The 17,490-nt window shown below is 44.8% G+C and overlaps 1 protein-coding gene across 1 annotated transcript; it reads right to left on the minus strand.

Moving 5' to 3' along the window:
- Nucleotides 1-15,880: 15,880 nt before the first annotated feature.
- On the minus strand, nucleotides 15,881-17,289 carry LOC149328085 (uncharacterized). The gene has a single exon (XM_089561413.1). The coding sequence runs from the start codon at nucleotides 17,287-17,289 to the stop codon at nucleotides 16,384-16,386; it is 906 nt and encodes a 301-aa protein (XP_089417539.1). The 3' UTR covers nucleotides 15,881-16,383.
- Nucleotides 17,290-17,490: the final 201 nt, after the last annotated feature.

The following is a 17,490-nucleotide window of genomic DNA, read 5'->3' on the forward strand; positions in this document are numbered from 1 at the left end:
CACAAAGGTCTGCCACAAATATGTCATGGGCTGCAACTCCTCTCTTTAATGGAGTCGAGAAACCAAATTTTTGGATGCACATTTCTCTTTACAGTGATGCACTAGACAATGCTGTACACAAGCTACCATGTGGATCTTAACTTTGTCAGCTAAATAATTTACATTTTTTTTCTCGTGTTATCTGGTTTCGGTTTTTAACAGCCGAATGACTGCTCTGAGGTCAGATACACGTTCAGGTCACATGAGGCATGCAAAAAGAGATATAATCCTTGCCTGTTCACTTTATGTGACTCCAACTCTTAGACAGGTTTGTGCACGAGCTGATGCAAATAAAAACGAACAAAGCTGCAACAATACTGCAGTCATCGCATGCCTCACATGACCTGAACGCATCCCTGACATCAAAGTCGTCGTTCGGTTGTTTAAGCTAAAGCAGTGTGAGAGAAAAAATGCAATTATATATATATTGCCTCTTGTTGTCACAATGCATGCAGCTGTCTAATCTTTCTAAAGTACTGCGCATCATTCTAACCGGAAAGAAACAACTAAAATTTTGTTGTCTCTACTCCTTTAATACCTACTGGGCCTTGACAATATAAAAAGCACCTAAACATATCAGCGAACTGAGCTGCCAACCTTCAAAAATGTATCCACAAGCTCTTTTCACATTGCGCTTTTAAATATGTTGCCTCATACTCGTGACATACATATGTTCTGACTGTGCACATTACAAAAACAGTAATTCAGGAACCAGCAGACCCACCCATTCAGCAGCATGGCAAGCGAAGAATTAAAATTAGAATGCAGCTAGAAAGAAAAGGCACACAGCTTATTCAGACCTTCTAATTTGAACACTTCAAACTTATGTGGCCAACTGTAAATGTTTCCTTACTGAAATCCCACACACCTTTAGACATTTGCCATAAACCAGAGAAAAATTTGTCAAAATGCTTCCCTCTAAAAGGAATAACCAAATATAAGTAGACAAGCCATGGTTACATTTCATGCATTTTTAAGCTCTTCACTGTATGCAGAGAAGCATATCACATGCTTGGCGTGTTGATGTTTGGTTTATGCTGTTTCTTCACTTTATATTGAAAGGTCATGGCAACTCTTCTTTTTGTGTGTGTGTCCATTGCCCCACAGAGCTGCCATCTATGGAGCAAGCTTATTTGCATTTAAAGGTCGCCTGCCTATAGTCACTGCTGAGTCCACACAAAACAAACTTTCCCCTCAAAACTGGCAACGTGCAGTAAAAGCAGGCGTGCAATTAATGTGACACCGCATACACTTCGTAATGATGCAGTGGCCTACATAAGGCCAAGCCAGCATGCTATTCATGTATGCACACAAATTATATTCACTTATACAATGCTAATGTCAAAAAGAAACCATTCTAGCTACAAATGCTAGCACAAAGTTAATGCAGCGCATTACGGCATGCATGGCATCCAACGTCCCTGTACAACATACTTTTACTAATAAGGCTAAAACAGTGCACCTGCACAAGGATGAAGGAAGATGAGACAAGACACAGCAGCTTCCTTATGCAGGTGTGCTGTTTTCGCCTTATTATGTCATACCAACTTGCCCATCAGTCTAACTGCTGCAACAGAAAAAACAGCTGTTAAATTTGGAATCCATTCATGGCGTCTAGAAATTGAAGCTCAGAAAGTGCAAGAAACTGATAATCCGGAGTGTTTACGTTTCTCTCTGTGTTAAGTTTTACTTACCATGCAATAACCCAACATCGTTTCCAAACAAACTCAAGGGCCACACTGGCTACGCAGATGCTGAAAGCCTAAGTCAAGCCTCCCACTTCATCACAAACCACTACAGGAATGACAGAGCAAGCAAAACAAGTTTCGGCCTTGGCTGGCTTTATTCCAATGCTGGACGTTACAAGAAATACACCAAGAACCACACGTTCTACTTAATGAGTATAAAAACACTTCACCAAATAGATAAAAGAAAAGCAGCTTTCAAGATATTCAAAGGTTCGGTGGTGTGACCATACTACGACATTCGCTAAACGCCTATCAGTGAAGAAAGCGGCGTACGGATCATAGTTCATGTCTCTGCGCAACATGGGTGTCAACGCGAAGTAATCCATTACAGCTTGGCTAGTTGGTGGGTAGACACTGCAGGCATATTAAACATTAAGACAGAAGATGTGTTGTCCTTTCAAAGGCTGGCGTAGTACGTCCAGTCCGCCTTCCTTCCGTATATTAATTTTTTTTTAGCATAGCTTGTCGCCGGTGGGCACACATGCAGGTATCAGTACGTACAGGTCAGAATCAGTTACGCGCAACACAGGCAAACATAATTTTCGACACTCATCCAATGCTTCGAACCATTGCCTCCTTCTAGAGGAGGCAATGTTCAAACACGAGATACAATACCGAAAGGTGCCGAAGAGAACTGAAGTGACCTCAAATTCAGTCAAGCACCGCCTTGCAAAACGTCTCTAGGGGCTTCCGATATCATACCACGGCTGGAACAGGTCGCACTGCAAACTTGCATAATAAAGACAACACTAGGGCACTGGGGCACAAGTCCGGACGTTAGCGTGGTCAATATTACTCGCCATTGCACTAACCTTTCATGACTTTCACGCTACTCCACACGTCAATGCACCGCGCGGTTGTTGTTGTCCTCTAAATAATGGCGCGTACCCACTGCGGGGGATTGCCCAAGACCACGACCGGCTTTATTACTCGAAGTAATAAAGCCGGTCGTGCCCAAGACACAGGCGGCAACGGTAAACAGCCATCGCAGCCATGTCAACAAACCACCGTGGCGTTGGTCACCGTGGCAACCGTGGAGACGCCAGCGACCTAGAAACTATGGCTAGGGACGTTTCAAAAATTTGCGACGCCATTTTTACCCAATTTTGCAACAAAAAGTACCCAGAAATGTACCTAAACAAACGCCATTTTGAAATGACGTCATTAAAAGTCACGTGACATGAGGATCGTCTTCCTCCCTTTAGCCTTACGCCACTTTTCGTCATGTCTCCAGGGTGTCGAACCGGAACCGAACCCGAACCCTAAACCGGAACCGAACCCGAATTTTCGCCCGGAACCGGAACCGAACCGAACCCATATTTTTTCGCCATCTTGGAACTGAACCCGAACCGGAACGATTCAAAGGAACCGTTCCGAACCGGTTCTGTACCCGGTTCAGCCCCATTTTTTTGCATCTCGGCATACTTCTTGTTTCCGGACAAAATGAGATGATCTAACGCATAGATTTAACCACCCGTAGCTGTCTGCGCTGGGAAGTGCGATAATGGTACCCATTATATGCGACAGCAAACTTACAGAAAGTCTGGGGCCTGAGAAGATACCTAATTGACGAATTTGTAATGTACTACCGCCAATTCTTTGTACTTCAGGTTTATGTGAAATCTAGAGCTATTATTCCTCCCCTTTTACATATTTGCGTAAATCTTTAATCAAATTGTTAGCACTGCTCTAACTCAACGAAGGACTATAGACACCAAATTTTTGCTTGCGTGCTTTCTTCTTTCAAACGATGCGTTAGACATTGGTGTACACGGAGTAACCCGTGGTATTTCACCAACACATAATAAATAATTTATATTTGAATTTCTTCATGACCCTGTTTCGGTTTCACCAACATAACGATGGCTGTGACGTGTAGAGGAAATTAGGTCGCGTGAGGTGCAATAAAATGGTAATACAACTGCTGATACGTCCTTCGTAGTGATTATAGGTCTTGAAGCCAGCTGATTTAAGTGCTAGAGTGAGTTAAAACAACGCATCAGCGTTTGTATTAGTTTTCCCGTGCCTCACGTGACCTAATGTTGATTTATTTATTTATTTATGTACTTATTTATTTATTTAATTATTTATTTATTTCAGAATACTGCAGGCCACTGCTTGGCCCAAGCAGGAGTGAGCTTACATTGTTACATAACCAAAAGAAGAAAATTATTCAATATTAGCAGCACACGGATACCAAAAGAATAAAACCAAAAGAATAAACTTATACAATGTTAGCAGCGCACGGATACCAAAAGAATAAACTTATACAATATTAGCAGCACACGGATACAAAACATACATATAAGCAATATTAGCAGGTAAGCAGACTATTTAACGCATCAGAAAATTTTTCAGAGGAAAAAACATATTCCGGTACCGAATTCCAATCTTGCACTGTTCTAGGGAAAAAATTGTACTTAAAACTGTTAGTTTTGGTGAAAAGGGGAGTAAGTGAATGTTCATGAACGTTCCGAGTCCTTCTCACTAGAGGACCCTTAAAGCACTCTGGAAGCTTCAGTTTATTTTTACCTGTTAAACTACTAAACAAGAATACCAATCATTAATCTTTCGGCGGATTTCTAGTGTAGGAATGTTATTTGACATCATTAACTGCGAGGGAGAGTCTCCCCTTTTGTATTTTCTGTATATAAACCTAACCGCTTTCCTATTGACTTTCTCAAGGACCATTATGTCCTTTTTCGTGTAAGGGTCCCACACAACTGAAACATATTCAAGTAAAGACCGCACAGAAGTTTCGTAAGCCAATTTTTTTATGTGTGTTGGGGCAGTATTTAGTTTTCTTCGTATCACAGCCTTTCTTAGCTTTCTTCACATCACAGCCATCATTCCGTTGATGAAACGGAGACAGTATAGAGGAAAAAATTTGTTTCTAAATTATTTAGTCGCAGTAGGCGAATACCACACGGTGATCCATGTGTTCTAATATCTATGGCGTCATTTGAAAGGAGAAAACACGCAATAAAACTGGGTGTCTATAGTCATTTAAGCACCGATTGAGAATGCCTTCCTTTTATTTGCGTCATTTCTCACAAATAGATGAAATATTAGCGCGAGGATCCAACAACGTTGTGATGGTGGTTTTTGAGGAAAGGAAATGGGGCAGTACCTGTCTCATTTCTTGATGGACACCTCAACCGCGCCGTAAGAGAGGGAGGAAGGTGGGAGTGAAAGAAAAAAGAGAAACAGGTGCAGTAGGGGAGGCCTCCGGAATAATTTCTACCTGGGCGTAGAACCAAGACGTCTGTGAAGATGCCCCCAAACCGCCGGAAAAACAATTAGTGTAAATAAAGTTTTCCCTTCCTTCCTACCAGCTGGGGATCCTTAATGAAGAGCAACTGCATAGGTTTTAGAAATCCACGAGCTAAAAAGGGTCGAATGTGTGAAATTTCCAGGTAAAGTATGCGAAGTCCTTTTGGCCTAGCATTTGAAACGCTGACGTAATCACCAATTAAAATTGGGACGGCCTTCAAGCTTCTCCGCAGCGTACAACGCTAAGTGGGGGACACATGATGACGTCATCGAAGGTATCGGTACATTTCCAACGCATAAACGCCTGCTTTGAAGGAAAAAAACCAACGCCACCGAAGGCAAAGCCCGCCGAACGTTGTTTGGCCGCGTCCAACGAGGCACGACAGGGCGTGGCTGACGGCAGCGGTAATTCGAAATCATACCTTCCGTGACGTCACACTGAACTTCCCCGCGCTCCTCCATTGATTTGAGAAGTGCAAAATTTAATCGTCGATTACGTCACTATTTTAAACGGTAGTGCAAAAAAAACTTAGCATGTTTTACCTACAGCCTATATAGATTTGAATCCTTGAGTATCTCGATATTCTCAAAAAGTGGCGCAGTTGCCCTTTAACGTGCACTGACATCGCGCAGCACACGGTGCCTTTTGCGCTTCGCCTCCGTCGAAATGTGGCCCCCCGGGCCGGGTTCGAACCGGGATACACCGAATAAGTAACCGAGCGCCGTAAACACTGAGCCACCGCAGTGGGTAGTGCAACATACACTTTTGTAGGCGCTCATTGTCTCAGACAGCAGGTTCTAAATAAAACCACAAAGAAAAAAAAATGGCTCAATGGCTGTGGAGCTCGGCTGCTGATTCCAAAAATACAAAAACCAGCGTGCTCTGTCGCACGCCGAAAATCCCCAGCTGATCTCCGTTAATCTGGAGCCATCCACTACACCGTCTATCTTATAGCCTCAATGTCAACTCACACGTTAAACCTGCGATATTACTACTAGTATTACCAAAAGAAGGATGTATAAATTGGTGCAGCTTCTTTTTTTTTCAGAATCCGCATATTCTTCTTTGCACGCGACGGAAATAAGCAAAGAAAGGCGGGTTCTTGGCAACGGTGGAGATGTACTGATAAGAAAAAAAATTAAATACCGGATAATCAAAAGGGCAATGCGGAAATATATGCGCTCGCTGGCATGCGTTAGTGATCACGCCCAGAAAGCACAGCTGCCAGAAAGGGCTTGTTTGTAGTTTTGAAAACAAATGCCTGAAACAAGTTGGTGGACAAATGGTGCACGCCAGATTAACCACTCTATATCACTCTATCAAGGGCGCAAAAAATTCTGTTCACGCAAAGGAAAAGTCTCAAACATTCAATGTAGTGCAAGTATATCTCCTTCCTCGCACAATGCTGCACTTGCAAGAATGCTGCAGCTCAACGTCACAACAAACATGTTGCCAATTTGTTTGGTTTGGTTTATTGGATTTTAACGTCCAAAAGCGACTCAGGCTATGAGAGACGCCGTAGTGAAGGGCTGCGGGAATTTCGACCACCTGGGGTTCTTTAACGTGCACTGACATCGCACAGTACACAAGCCTCTAGAATTTCGCCTTCATCGAAATTCGTCCGCCGCGGCCGGGATCGAACCCACGTCTTTCGGGTCAGGAGCCGAGCGCCGTAACCACTTAGCCACCACGGCGGATCTGTTGACATTTTGTGTCCCTGCAAAAACGAAGCGTTCTCAACCCATCCAAGAGTGCGTTTTTTATGATACTATTTTTATCAGAAGAGAGGAGGTTGACGTCATCATAATAAGTCAATGTCGTAATTTCTTAATGTACTATAGTGAAAAGCCACGATTAGCTGTGTTTTTGAAGATCATCATCATCATCATCAGCCTGACTACGCCTACTGCAGGGCAAAGGCCTCTCCCATGTCTCTCGAATTAACCCTGTCCTGCGCCAGCCGCGGCCACCATATTCCCGCAAATTTCTTAATCTCATCCGCCCACCTAATTTTCTGCCTCCCCCTGCTACGTTTGCCTTCTCTTGGAATCCACTCCGTTACCCTTAAGGACCAGCGGTTATCTTGCCTTCGCATTACATGCCCTGCCCAAGCCCACTTCTTCCTCTTGATTTCAACTAGGATATCATTAACGCGTGTTTGTTCTCTCACCCAATCCGCCCGCTTCCGATCTCTTAACGTTACACCTATCATTTTTCTTTCAATAGCTCGCTGCGTTGTCCTTAACTTAAGCTGAACCCTCTTTGTTAGCCTCAACGTTTCTGCCCCATAGGTGAGTACCGGTAAGATACACCTGTTGTATACTTTTCTCTTTAGGGACATTAGTAAACTGCCATTAATGATCTGAGATAACCTGTCATATGAGCTCCAGCCCATTCTTATACTTCTAGTTATTTCCCTCTGATGATCTGGATCAGCTGTCACTACCTGCCCTAAATAGACATATTCTCCTACTACTTCCAGCACCTGGCTACCAACTGCGAGCTGTTCCCTTGCTAGGCTGTTGAACATTACTTTTGTTTTCTGCATGCTAATTTTTAGCCCCACCGTTCTGCTCTGCCAGTCCAATTCGTTGATCATGCTTTGCAGTTCATGTCCTGAGTGACTTAGCAAGGCTCATCAGCGAATCGCAAATTACTTAGGTATTCTGCATTAACTCTTATCCCCAACTGTTCCCATTTCTGTCCCCGGAATATCTCCTGCAAACAGGCAGTGAATAGCATAGGCGAGATCTTGTCTCCCTGCCTGACACCTTTCCTTATTGGAATTTTATTGCTTACTTTATGGAGAACTATGGTAGCTGTGCAATCGTTATAAATATCTTCCAATATTTTCACATAACACTCTTCTACGCCCTGATTTCGCAATGCCTGCATGACTGCTGAGGTTTCTACTGAGTCGAATGCTTTCGCGTAATCAATGAACGCTATATATAGGGGCTGGTTATATTCTGCGCATTTCTCTATCACCTGATTGATTGCGTCAATATGGTCCATTGTCGAGTATCCTTTACGAAAGCCTGTCTGGTCATTTGGTTGATTGAAGTCTAAGGTTGTCCTGACCCTATTAGCGATTACCTTAGTAAATACCTTGTAGGCGACAGACAGTAAGCTGATTGGTCTGTAATTCTTCAAGTCCTTGGCGTCTCCTTTCTGATGAATTAAGACAATGTTAGCGTTTTTCCAAGCTCTAGGTACGCTCGAGGTCACAGGGCATTGCGTATACAGGGTGGCTAGTTTTTCGAGCACTATCTCCCCTCCATCCTTCAACAAATCTGCTGTTATCTGATCCTCACCAGCTGCTTTCCCTCTCTGCATTGCTCCCAAGGCTTTCTTTACTTTCTCCTTCGCTACTGGCGGGATACTGAGATACTGAGCTATAGGGGTTCTGGATATATAACGTGAGTCACAAAGGTGATGTCGAATAGGTGATTTAAATAAAATATGTTTGGTGAGTTCTGCATGTTAGGGACACACTTTGCACCCACGAGGCTCTCGTTGGGCGGCAGATGGGCGGTGGAGGGAGTCCGTCTGTATGTAGGTACCGATACATGGCAGTTCCGTTTCTCAGTAGTGCGCGGGAACGTAGAGGGCGCGTGCGGCGGCAATCTTGGGGCCCCGTAATTACGAATTGGAAAAACAGCGCAATCAAAGACGAGACATTGCGCTGTTTGCGCTGTTTTTCCAATTCGTAAAACATGTACCAACCAGCCCGTATTTGCCCTCTTCCCCCGTAATTACACTGCGTGCGAGAAAGTCCCATCTGACTCAAGCTTCAAGGGAGACCTATTACTCGCGCAACGGGGTCTCCCAAATTGCTCAAGCAGGGGGGTCTTGTAGATGCAAAATCCACCGGCTTTTCGCCTTACACCTCATAAGTTGGATTATAGCGCATACATAGCCGATTTTCATCAATTTCGAGATCATTTCATTTTGCGGCTCTTGCCCTAAATTCGTCTTTGCTGCGGACAATAAGTAAAGTGGGTAAAGTGAGAACATCTCGCATTAAACAATTTTTCATGCTTAATTGACGCAGTAAACACGACAAAAGGAAGACGGGAGACGACACAAGCGCTGACTAACAGCTGGTTATTTTATTCTGGGAAAAGTATATAAAGGCGCAGGACTCAAGGAACGACCTTAAAAACAGAAGGACAAAGGTTAAAACTTAAAAACCATAATGCGCATGCACATCACAGTCGAGTCATGACGTATTTTTCATCGAAATTCGAAGGCTGTCTTCCATAATAGACAGCAATCCGCTATCTCCTCGACCTCACACAGTTGCCAAGAAAGCCTTACTACTTCTCTACCAAATTGATAGATGGTGAAGCAACACACTCATCAGCTTCCTTCCTGGTCATATAGGCCTCGACCAACTCCCTACATATGCAAACAGGGTTATTAACTCGACACTTGTCTTATCTGCGGGGTAAGCAATCGTTGCACTCGCTGCAATGCAAAGCCAAGTTGTACGACACCGCTACTTTTTCACCCATCTGTGATGTTCGAACAAATGCTCATTGTTTCCCCACTTAGAAAGACAAGACTCCTGTTTAATCACCCAGATTGGATTTGTAGGGAGATGGTGGAGGCCTTTATGATCAGGAAGGAAGCAGATGGGCGTGTTGCTTCACCATCCGTCAATTTGTAGAGAAGGAGTCAGGCTTTCTTGGCAACTGTGTGAGGTCCAGGAGATAAGGGATTGCCGTCTACTATGGAAGATAGTCTTCGTATTTCGTTGAAAAAGATGTCATGACTCGACTATGCTGTGCATGCGCAGTATGGTTTTTTAGTTTTAATCATTGTTCTCCTGTTTTTTGCATTGTTCACTGTGTCCTGCGCCTTCATACACCTTTCCTAGAATGTAATAACCAGTCGTTAGTCAGCGTCTGTGTCGTCTCCAGTCTTCCTTTGTCCTGTTTATTGCGCTGTTTAAGCATGAACCCTTACCAACTAGCCCAGTTTTATGTTCTCGTAAACAAATCTTTGCATTTTTTATTTTGTATACCGATGTGGCGGAAAAATGAAAACCCATAGCAGGGTTGACAAACTCAACTGCGTTAAAAATATTTTTTTTGTCCTGAACCCGTTTGAACCCGTTTGAACCGGTTCGCGACGGTCCGAACCGGTTCGAACCGGAACGAAATGGCCCTCTGGAGCCGAACCCGGAACTGAACCCGAAAGGCGTGAACCCGAACCCGAACCGAACCCGAAAAAATGCCGGTTCGACACCCTGCTTTGCAGTACTTTGCAGCTTTTCTCGTACGTTGGAGCACGAAAACATCTGTTCAAAAGAACCGCGCTCCGCGCCCGCTTTCGCTGGCTGCTTGCCCTCTCTCAGCGAAGAGAAAGGAGCGGAGCTCGATCTACCAAGGTCAGCGGAACGCCCCGCCCCCCCCCCCCCCCCCTTCCTGCCCACTCCCTTCTCTCTCTCGCGTTCGTTGTGCTGCAATCCTCCAGACGAAGGGGGCGTTCGTGGGCCTCGTTGTTCCCATCCATGGAGGAAAGAAGGAAAAGAGGAGAGGCTGCTACGTCACATTTTTTGAAGCCGGAAGCGAGGGCTCCGCCATGACACTTGGCCACTGTCTCAGCCAATGGCATGCGAGCGCCGCGAAGATCACCGCGTGCGGCGCGAGCAGACGATTTCGCGGCCCGCCAGGCTGTCGGCAGCTGTCAGACACGGCGGAAAGTGAGACTTCTGCTCCCATTGACAACAAAGACGCTGCGATGCCCAGCTGCTGCGTTCCTGGATGTTGGTCGCGCACGCCAGGACAAGAACCGGGCGTCACTTTCCACACGTAAGTATACTGCATTTTGTTTTCGTATTTAATTGACTTCGTAATGAGTAAAATGCATGGTCGCAGAACATAACGCACGACACGGCGTGAACGTGGTATTCGTACCGCCCCGGCCTTATTGGTGGCTCTTTGTCCGAGTGCAGTGAATAATTGTTTTCAAACAGGTTTCCGAAAGATCCAGAGCGAAGGAGGCAGTGGACTGAGGCCGTTAGACCCGGGCAAAGCGACTGGGAACCAGCATAATGGACCTGCGTATGTTCAAAACATTTTCTGCCCGAGCAATTCGATCGGATGTCGCCGCTCGTAGTTCGTATACGTGCGGATGCCGTCCCCCTTCAGGCGAGGAACCACCTCGATACATTCTCAAGAGATTGGAAAGAAATGCTCTTATTGAGAAGGTGTATAGCTTGACTGCATGTATGCTTTCAATATGACGTTGTAGGTATTCATGCAAGAAATAGAATGATTTGCGAATAAATGGCTTTAGCTAGACGTTATGATCGAGTAGCGCGGCTACAGCATTCCCGAACTGACAAAAAGTAATTGTGTCATTACTGCTAAACTGGCTGCGGTTTATATATGGCTCTGATGAAATTCTGCTTACTGTACATGATTATTTATTTATTAGCTTACGCACTCCCTCATTAGAAGAAAATAAAAAGAGAGACTTGTCATCTATAGCATCGAGCACACCACAGTTTCTTTGGGGCATCATTTCCATTTGATATTATTACTTGTAGTGTGCAAATGTTTGCGCCTTGCAGTAATCTGTATGGCGGTGCATTTTTTTGTTGTTGTTTTGGCCATAGCGCCTGAGAAGTGTCACTGTTTTATAACTAAGAGAGCACTGTGATTCCTTAAAACTATAGTTCGTTTACGAAGGAGATCATAAAGAAGTTTCATAAGGCATATAGAGCACCGTACGTATTTGCTCGCGTAATTTGCGCACGTTTTTTCTTTAATTAGGGCTCCAAAAAGAGGGTGCGCAATTTACGCGCAAGCGAGTCATCCGAACACGTCCTAAAAAAAAAAAAGGTTGGCACCCCTCGCTGGTAAACAAAAAGGCAAAAAGGTTGACTCGGCCGCCCCGCCCACGCTATGTAGCTCCCCGCGGGGTGTCATGACGGCACGTGCTTAGCTCAAAGCAATAAACGCGCAAAGATTCAATCGAGAAGTCAGCAGTGGGAGGAGATAACGGGCAGTAAAACGGGGCCCTTGCGTGTGACCCGGCTGACTAGCGGCAAACCGTATAGCAAACGGTACGGTAGAGTTTTGGATTTGGGGCGCGCGCAGCTGTTCGTCTGGGATAGCGACCGCCAGCGCGAGCAAGCCGGGTAAACGGCGCAGAGTTCGCACCCGCGTATACATGCTGGTGGTCTGGCTCAGCATAGTGCGCAAAATGTGCGAGTATTTTTTTTTTAATCCGGTTCAATGTTTAAACATTTTGGGGTGCACAATCTAAGTGCGGGCGCAAATTACACGAGTAAATACTGTAAATGTCTGACTTTGTCAAAATAAAATTCTATTCAAACGGCCGCTCACAATTTAGAGTACATTATAACCTGTCATACTGAGTATTGAAAAGAATAGCTTTGTAATGTGAATGCGTCATGTACACCACCGACGCAGTCACTGTCAGTTTTTTCAAGAGTAATCAGGGCTTTGATTTAGCTTGATTGCTACTGAATCAACCAGAAATTACCTGCTTCCTAAAATCAGATTTTTCTCTTTTGTGGTAAATGAACGATACGCACATTTTCAAAAAGAAGTCAGTTAAGTAACATCAGCAGTACATGTCCAGAGTGCAAATGCTAGTTCTTGTTCATGAATCTATATGCTCTAGCTTCACAGATGGACATGTACTATTGGTCACTGATGTTCAAGAATAAAGGCTGCAGTTAGCAGTCTCCCAGAGCTTTCTTTAGCGTGCCTGCACTACTGTCCTTTAGGGTACAGGGTGACTGAAGTATCGTATTTTGTAAAAATATGGAGTGCATGTTTTTCATACTATAGAAGCCGGAATAATCAAGAGAGTAATTAGTGTACCATACTTACAATTTTAGTTCTAGATATTCAACACAACTGAAGGTGATTTTGGCCTTTCAAACTATAGTAGTGTCAAAAGGGGGTGATCATCCCACTGCACGCAGCAACAGAGTAAGCACTAGCAATAAGTTCTAGCATATAAGGGGATTCTTTACCACCCAACATTTTTAAGAACAAAGATTTTGTGAAAGGACTAGAAAGCCATATTTTGCATACTTAACATATCCTGTTTTCCTTCCAGAAGAGTTATTTGTGATGCATTTTGCATTCATATCATACATGAGGTGTGTTGTTGCCATTTATTACCCAATGTTAGTTTTATCATATAGTTGTTCTTTTAAGAAATGTGTTGTTTCCCATGGGTTCTTCCTCGCATTGTATATGTTCTTCTTGTTGTATGCTACATTTGTATGCCCATCCTGCTTGGGCCAAAACATTGGCCTGCAGTATATGTAAATAAATAAAAAATATTAGTTTTGCAACCTGCAACAAATTCATGTTCTTAAATGATGAAAAGCCGCCGCGGTGGCTCAGTGGCTATGGTGCTCGGCTGCTGGCCCGAAAGACGTGGGTTCGATCCCGGCCGCGGCGGTTGAATTTCTTTGGAGGAGAAATTCGAGGCCCGTGTACTGTGCGATGTCAGTGCACGTTAAAGAACCCCAGGTGGTCGAAATTTCCGGAGCCCTCCACTACGGCGTCTCTCATAGCCTTAGTCGCTTTGGGACGTTAAACCCCATAAACCAACCAACCAAATGATGAAAACACTTTTCCACATGCACTTGGTACATATGCATACAGAGGAAAACCTTATCATTCTACCAGCCGCAATTTGTACACTATATTAATCATTCTTTAGCTGTCATCATGCCTTAGTTGTGCACAGCTCAAATGCCCGTCTTATGTGCAGACTATGTTGGTTGGCTCGTGGTTTTGACAAGTATAAAACAGCATGTGCACACAAATACCACATAGCACACAACAAACAGAACAGAAAACTATGCTATTTCTATACTGTTCCAGGCTAGGCAGATAAGAGTCTAATACAACAATGCAACAATAGAAATAGTGTCAGCAGGGTACTCTCTTTCTTTGCATATATTACAGAAAGGAATACATGAAGCAGAAGGGAGGGAAATGAGTCACTTTTTCCACCAGCTGGGACAACTGTTACCAATTTTTCAAGTCACTTCCACACAGTGCTCCAATTACTTTGCATTTACATTGCTTAAATTTTATCAACTTTGCGATGCAGAAACAACTACCGAGAAGTGAAAGCTTTCACACAATTGGGCAAGAATGGTCCACAAATATTTTTCTGTCTCAAAGCCCTCATTTACTGCCTTCCTATATGTTTTTACTCTCTCTGATCGTATAGTTCATGGTTGCAAAGTGATGTGATTCAGTTGTGCATTTCTTCTTCTTTCTAGTATATTTGTTGAATCCTTTTTATGTGTGTTCTCCTTCCATACACGAGCGTTATCACTTTTGTTAAAAGATTTTGCTTGCTTCACGTAGCAAGCTATGTTTTGTAATAAGTGTTGTGCTGTATCAAACCTTTTTAAGGCTCATAATTTGATTTTCCAATAAACTACAAATTTTGGACTTCACTAATGCGTTTAATCAGCTGAATGCAAGAAACTGCAACTCGGCGAGGTGGTCGCAGGTCGACTCGGCATCTCGGTAAACGGTAAGTTGCGAGGTACAGTCTCTGTAAAAAGTTCCAGGGGGTTCACTTCCAAACTTTATAATGGGACTCCAGGAGCATTCATGTATGTCCTACCTATTGCAGGAGGCAGTAGCAGATATCTTCTTATGTCCAGGAAATCTGGAGCGCTAGATATCCATTAAGAACGACAGAGTGTGGCTAAAAAGAAAACCCCCCTGGGCTCCAAACTTTTGACAAAGGCTGTACACTCAATCTTACAATGGCATGGCCTTACACTCCACCCTTAAGCGCAAATGTTTTAAACCTAACATTGCGCATCCTAAACCCGGCTATGTGTCCTTACGCTCGCACAACAGCACTCGATCGAGACAGCCGCGCGGATCGGTCGATCCACAGGGTCCATATCGAAGAAAACTTGCACGCAGTTGACATATCGCTCGCACAGCGTACAGTAAACAGATATGGTACGTTTCAGACTGCTTCGCGTATCGCTTTGCTGACGGATACCATTGGATGCAGCGCGGCTTTCTTGGCACTGCACGCTTCGGTGAGCACAGCGCGGCCCACGCATATCGGTCGCCAACTATTGTGACCGTCATGCATAGGGGAATGTAGACGCAACGGGTATACTTACAAGGACACGGTCTGGACGAGTTTGTATTTATTCGTGGTTAAAACAGCGCGGGAAAAATACACAAAAATGAAGGAACACGCAGAACACGTATACATACACAAAACAAGCGCCGACTCCCAAATGGCTTTTTCTTCCCTCGCTGCTGTAACCATATAAACCAGCGTGTCACCGTCGTCTATCGCTTTATGAGCCGTCGGCACTGTCAATTTCTCCTTGGAACAAGACTAGCAGCGTTGAGGGACGCAACCGCACAAAACGCGAAGCCGAAAAAGAATAGCGAAGCTGCAGCGCCAAGCCTTTTCAGAGAAAGCTGTCGCGGGCTTCCAAAACAACCGCTTTCGTCAAGACGGCATCCTGAATGAACTAAGCGCACAGCAATGAAGACCGGCACCGACTACAGGCCTCTGGAACTTTGTGCCTCCCGCGGACCACAACGATTGAATAAAAATGCGAATTTCCAACTCTACTCAACCGGCTCTGCCGACATGGGTGAAGCGTGAAGCAGACGACGCCGCTGCGCCCAACGCTGCTATTGGCTGCGCCGCTGGCAAACGAATCCCAGTAGGCCTTGCGAAACCACGTGACTTCCTGCACGTTTTTTGTAACGCGGCTCGGATAGCGAGGGCCTCTCCATAGCCTCCTCTATTTTTTCATGCCCGCTCAATCGCGGGAAACGCCGTTGTTAGGCGCCGTTCGTGCTAGTACGCGAAGCTGCCGACGAGTGGCGCGCGCAGCCCAGGATGGAGCAGACGACGCGGCAGGAGTTGCACGCAGCGTAAAAGACGGCGCGCAATTCTGCTACTGTGTATACTACTCTCCGTTTAGTAAGATTGATGTGCGGACACGATCGTTAAAGTGCTAAATTGTTTTTGTTAAGCCATGTGCACATGCACTTTAGTAAAAGCTGCTCATCAAGGAAAATATGAAATCGGCGGCCGGGCATACATATCGAACGTTGCTCCAGTACCGACAAGTTTACAGCTATATCGACGGTAATTGTTACTGTGCCTCTTTGTACAAAACACGTATTCTTAGCATAGGTCGTATCTGACCCAATATATAAGCAGAAACATTAAGGAAGCATTTTTGTGAGCGATGAGTGAATGGAAAAAATTTTACTGTCGTATATAGAATAAAACATACATGCAAAAATGTTTTCACAACTTCAAAATCTTTCTAGATAGAGGCTTTGATGTCAGCGGTTTCACTACATCGTTCCTGTCCGTCACCGATAAGGCATAGTTCGCAAAAACTGGGCGGAAAAACTTTCCGCAGATGAGTTTCAGAAGCTGGCTGTGGTGGTCATTGGACGCAAGCTCACATTTCAGTGCTCCATGTTCTGCAAGAGCCTCAACTGCATTGTTGACTGCAGCTTGCAGGGATTTTGATAAGAACTGTCTTTTGTTGAGCAACACCTCGACGTAGCTCTTGAGGGCGTACAGAACATACAAAAACTGCGTTGAAGGATAAAGGAGGCCTCCTCTGTCCTGAAGATGGATCAAACTGTCACTGGGCGCAGATGAGGCTGGTCGCGTGAGAAAAGCATTGCAGCTGCTGCAATCAATTTTTTCTTGAACGACGCGAGCCAAATAACCTCCTAACATCGCAAGTGCTGCAGTGTCTGGCGCTGGCAGCAACGTTTTCTGTGTCCTGAGAAGGTCTTCAAGGAGACTTTTCGCCTCCGGTGGAAAGTCGTCCGCGCGCTGGGTGACTGCAAGTTTCTGTGCACTGTTCAGTGCTCCAAGTGCTTGCCTTTCCGTTTCTATTACGTTGCTGTGTTGGGAAGCAGACACTAACTCAGTTTTTAAGGCCTTCTCTACGCCAGCGAGTACCGCTCTAGCATCTGTCTGATCATTGCTTCCTGCAGACCGCCTTAACCAGCCAAAAAACGACTCTATGGGGTCCGAAGAAAACTTTCTGGTCAGAACAAACTTGAACCCCTCTTTAGCAATGAGGTATTTGACGCATTCAACGTTTGATTTTGTCGTCATCACAAGCGCTTGTGCTGTTTTTCTTCGGCGCCTTGTGCAGGCCGTCTGCTTCTGTCGCCGGCCGGGCTTCATTCAGCTAATTCGAAATCTGTATTTAGCGCCGCTTTATTCCGGGTTGCTGCGCATTTCAGTGCACGAGGATTAGGCGCGTTTTTGCTAACTTGTTCCGGCTCTGAGTGTGCTGGTTTCGTCGATCTTGATTGTGTGTCTTAGGAATGTTCGGTTAGAGGACTGCGCGTTTTCTTGCATAGTTGCGGACGTCGTTTTTGCGCT

This window comes from Amblyomma mixtum, chromosome 9, assembly GCF_055824585.1.
Source record: "Amblyomma mixtum isolate Tamu chromosome 9, ASM5582458v1, whole genome shotgun sequence".
In the NCBI taxonomy this organism is placed as follows: domain Eukaryota; kingdom Metazoa; phylum Arthropoda; class Arachnida; order Ixodida; family Ixodidae; genus Amblyomma; species Amblyomma mixtum.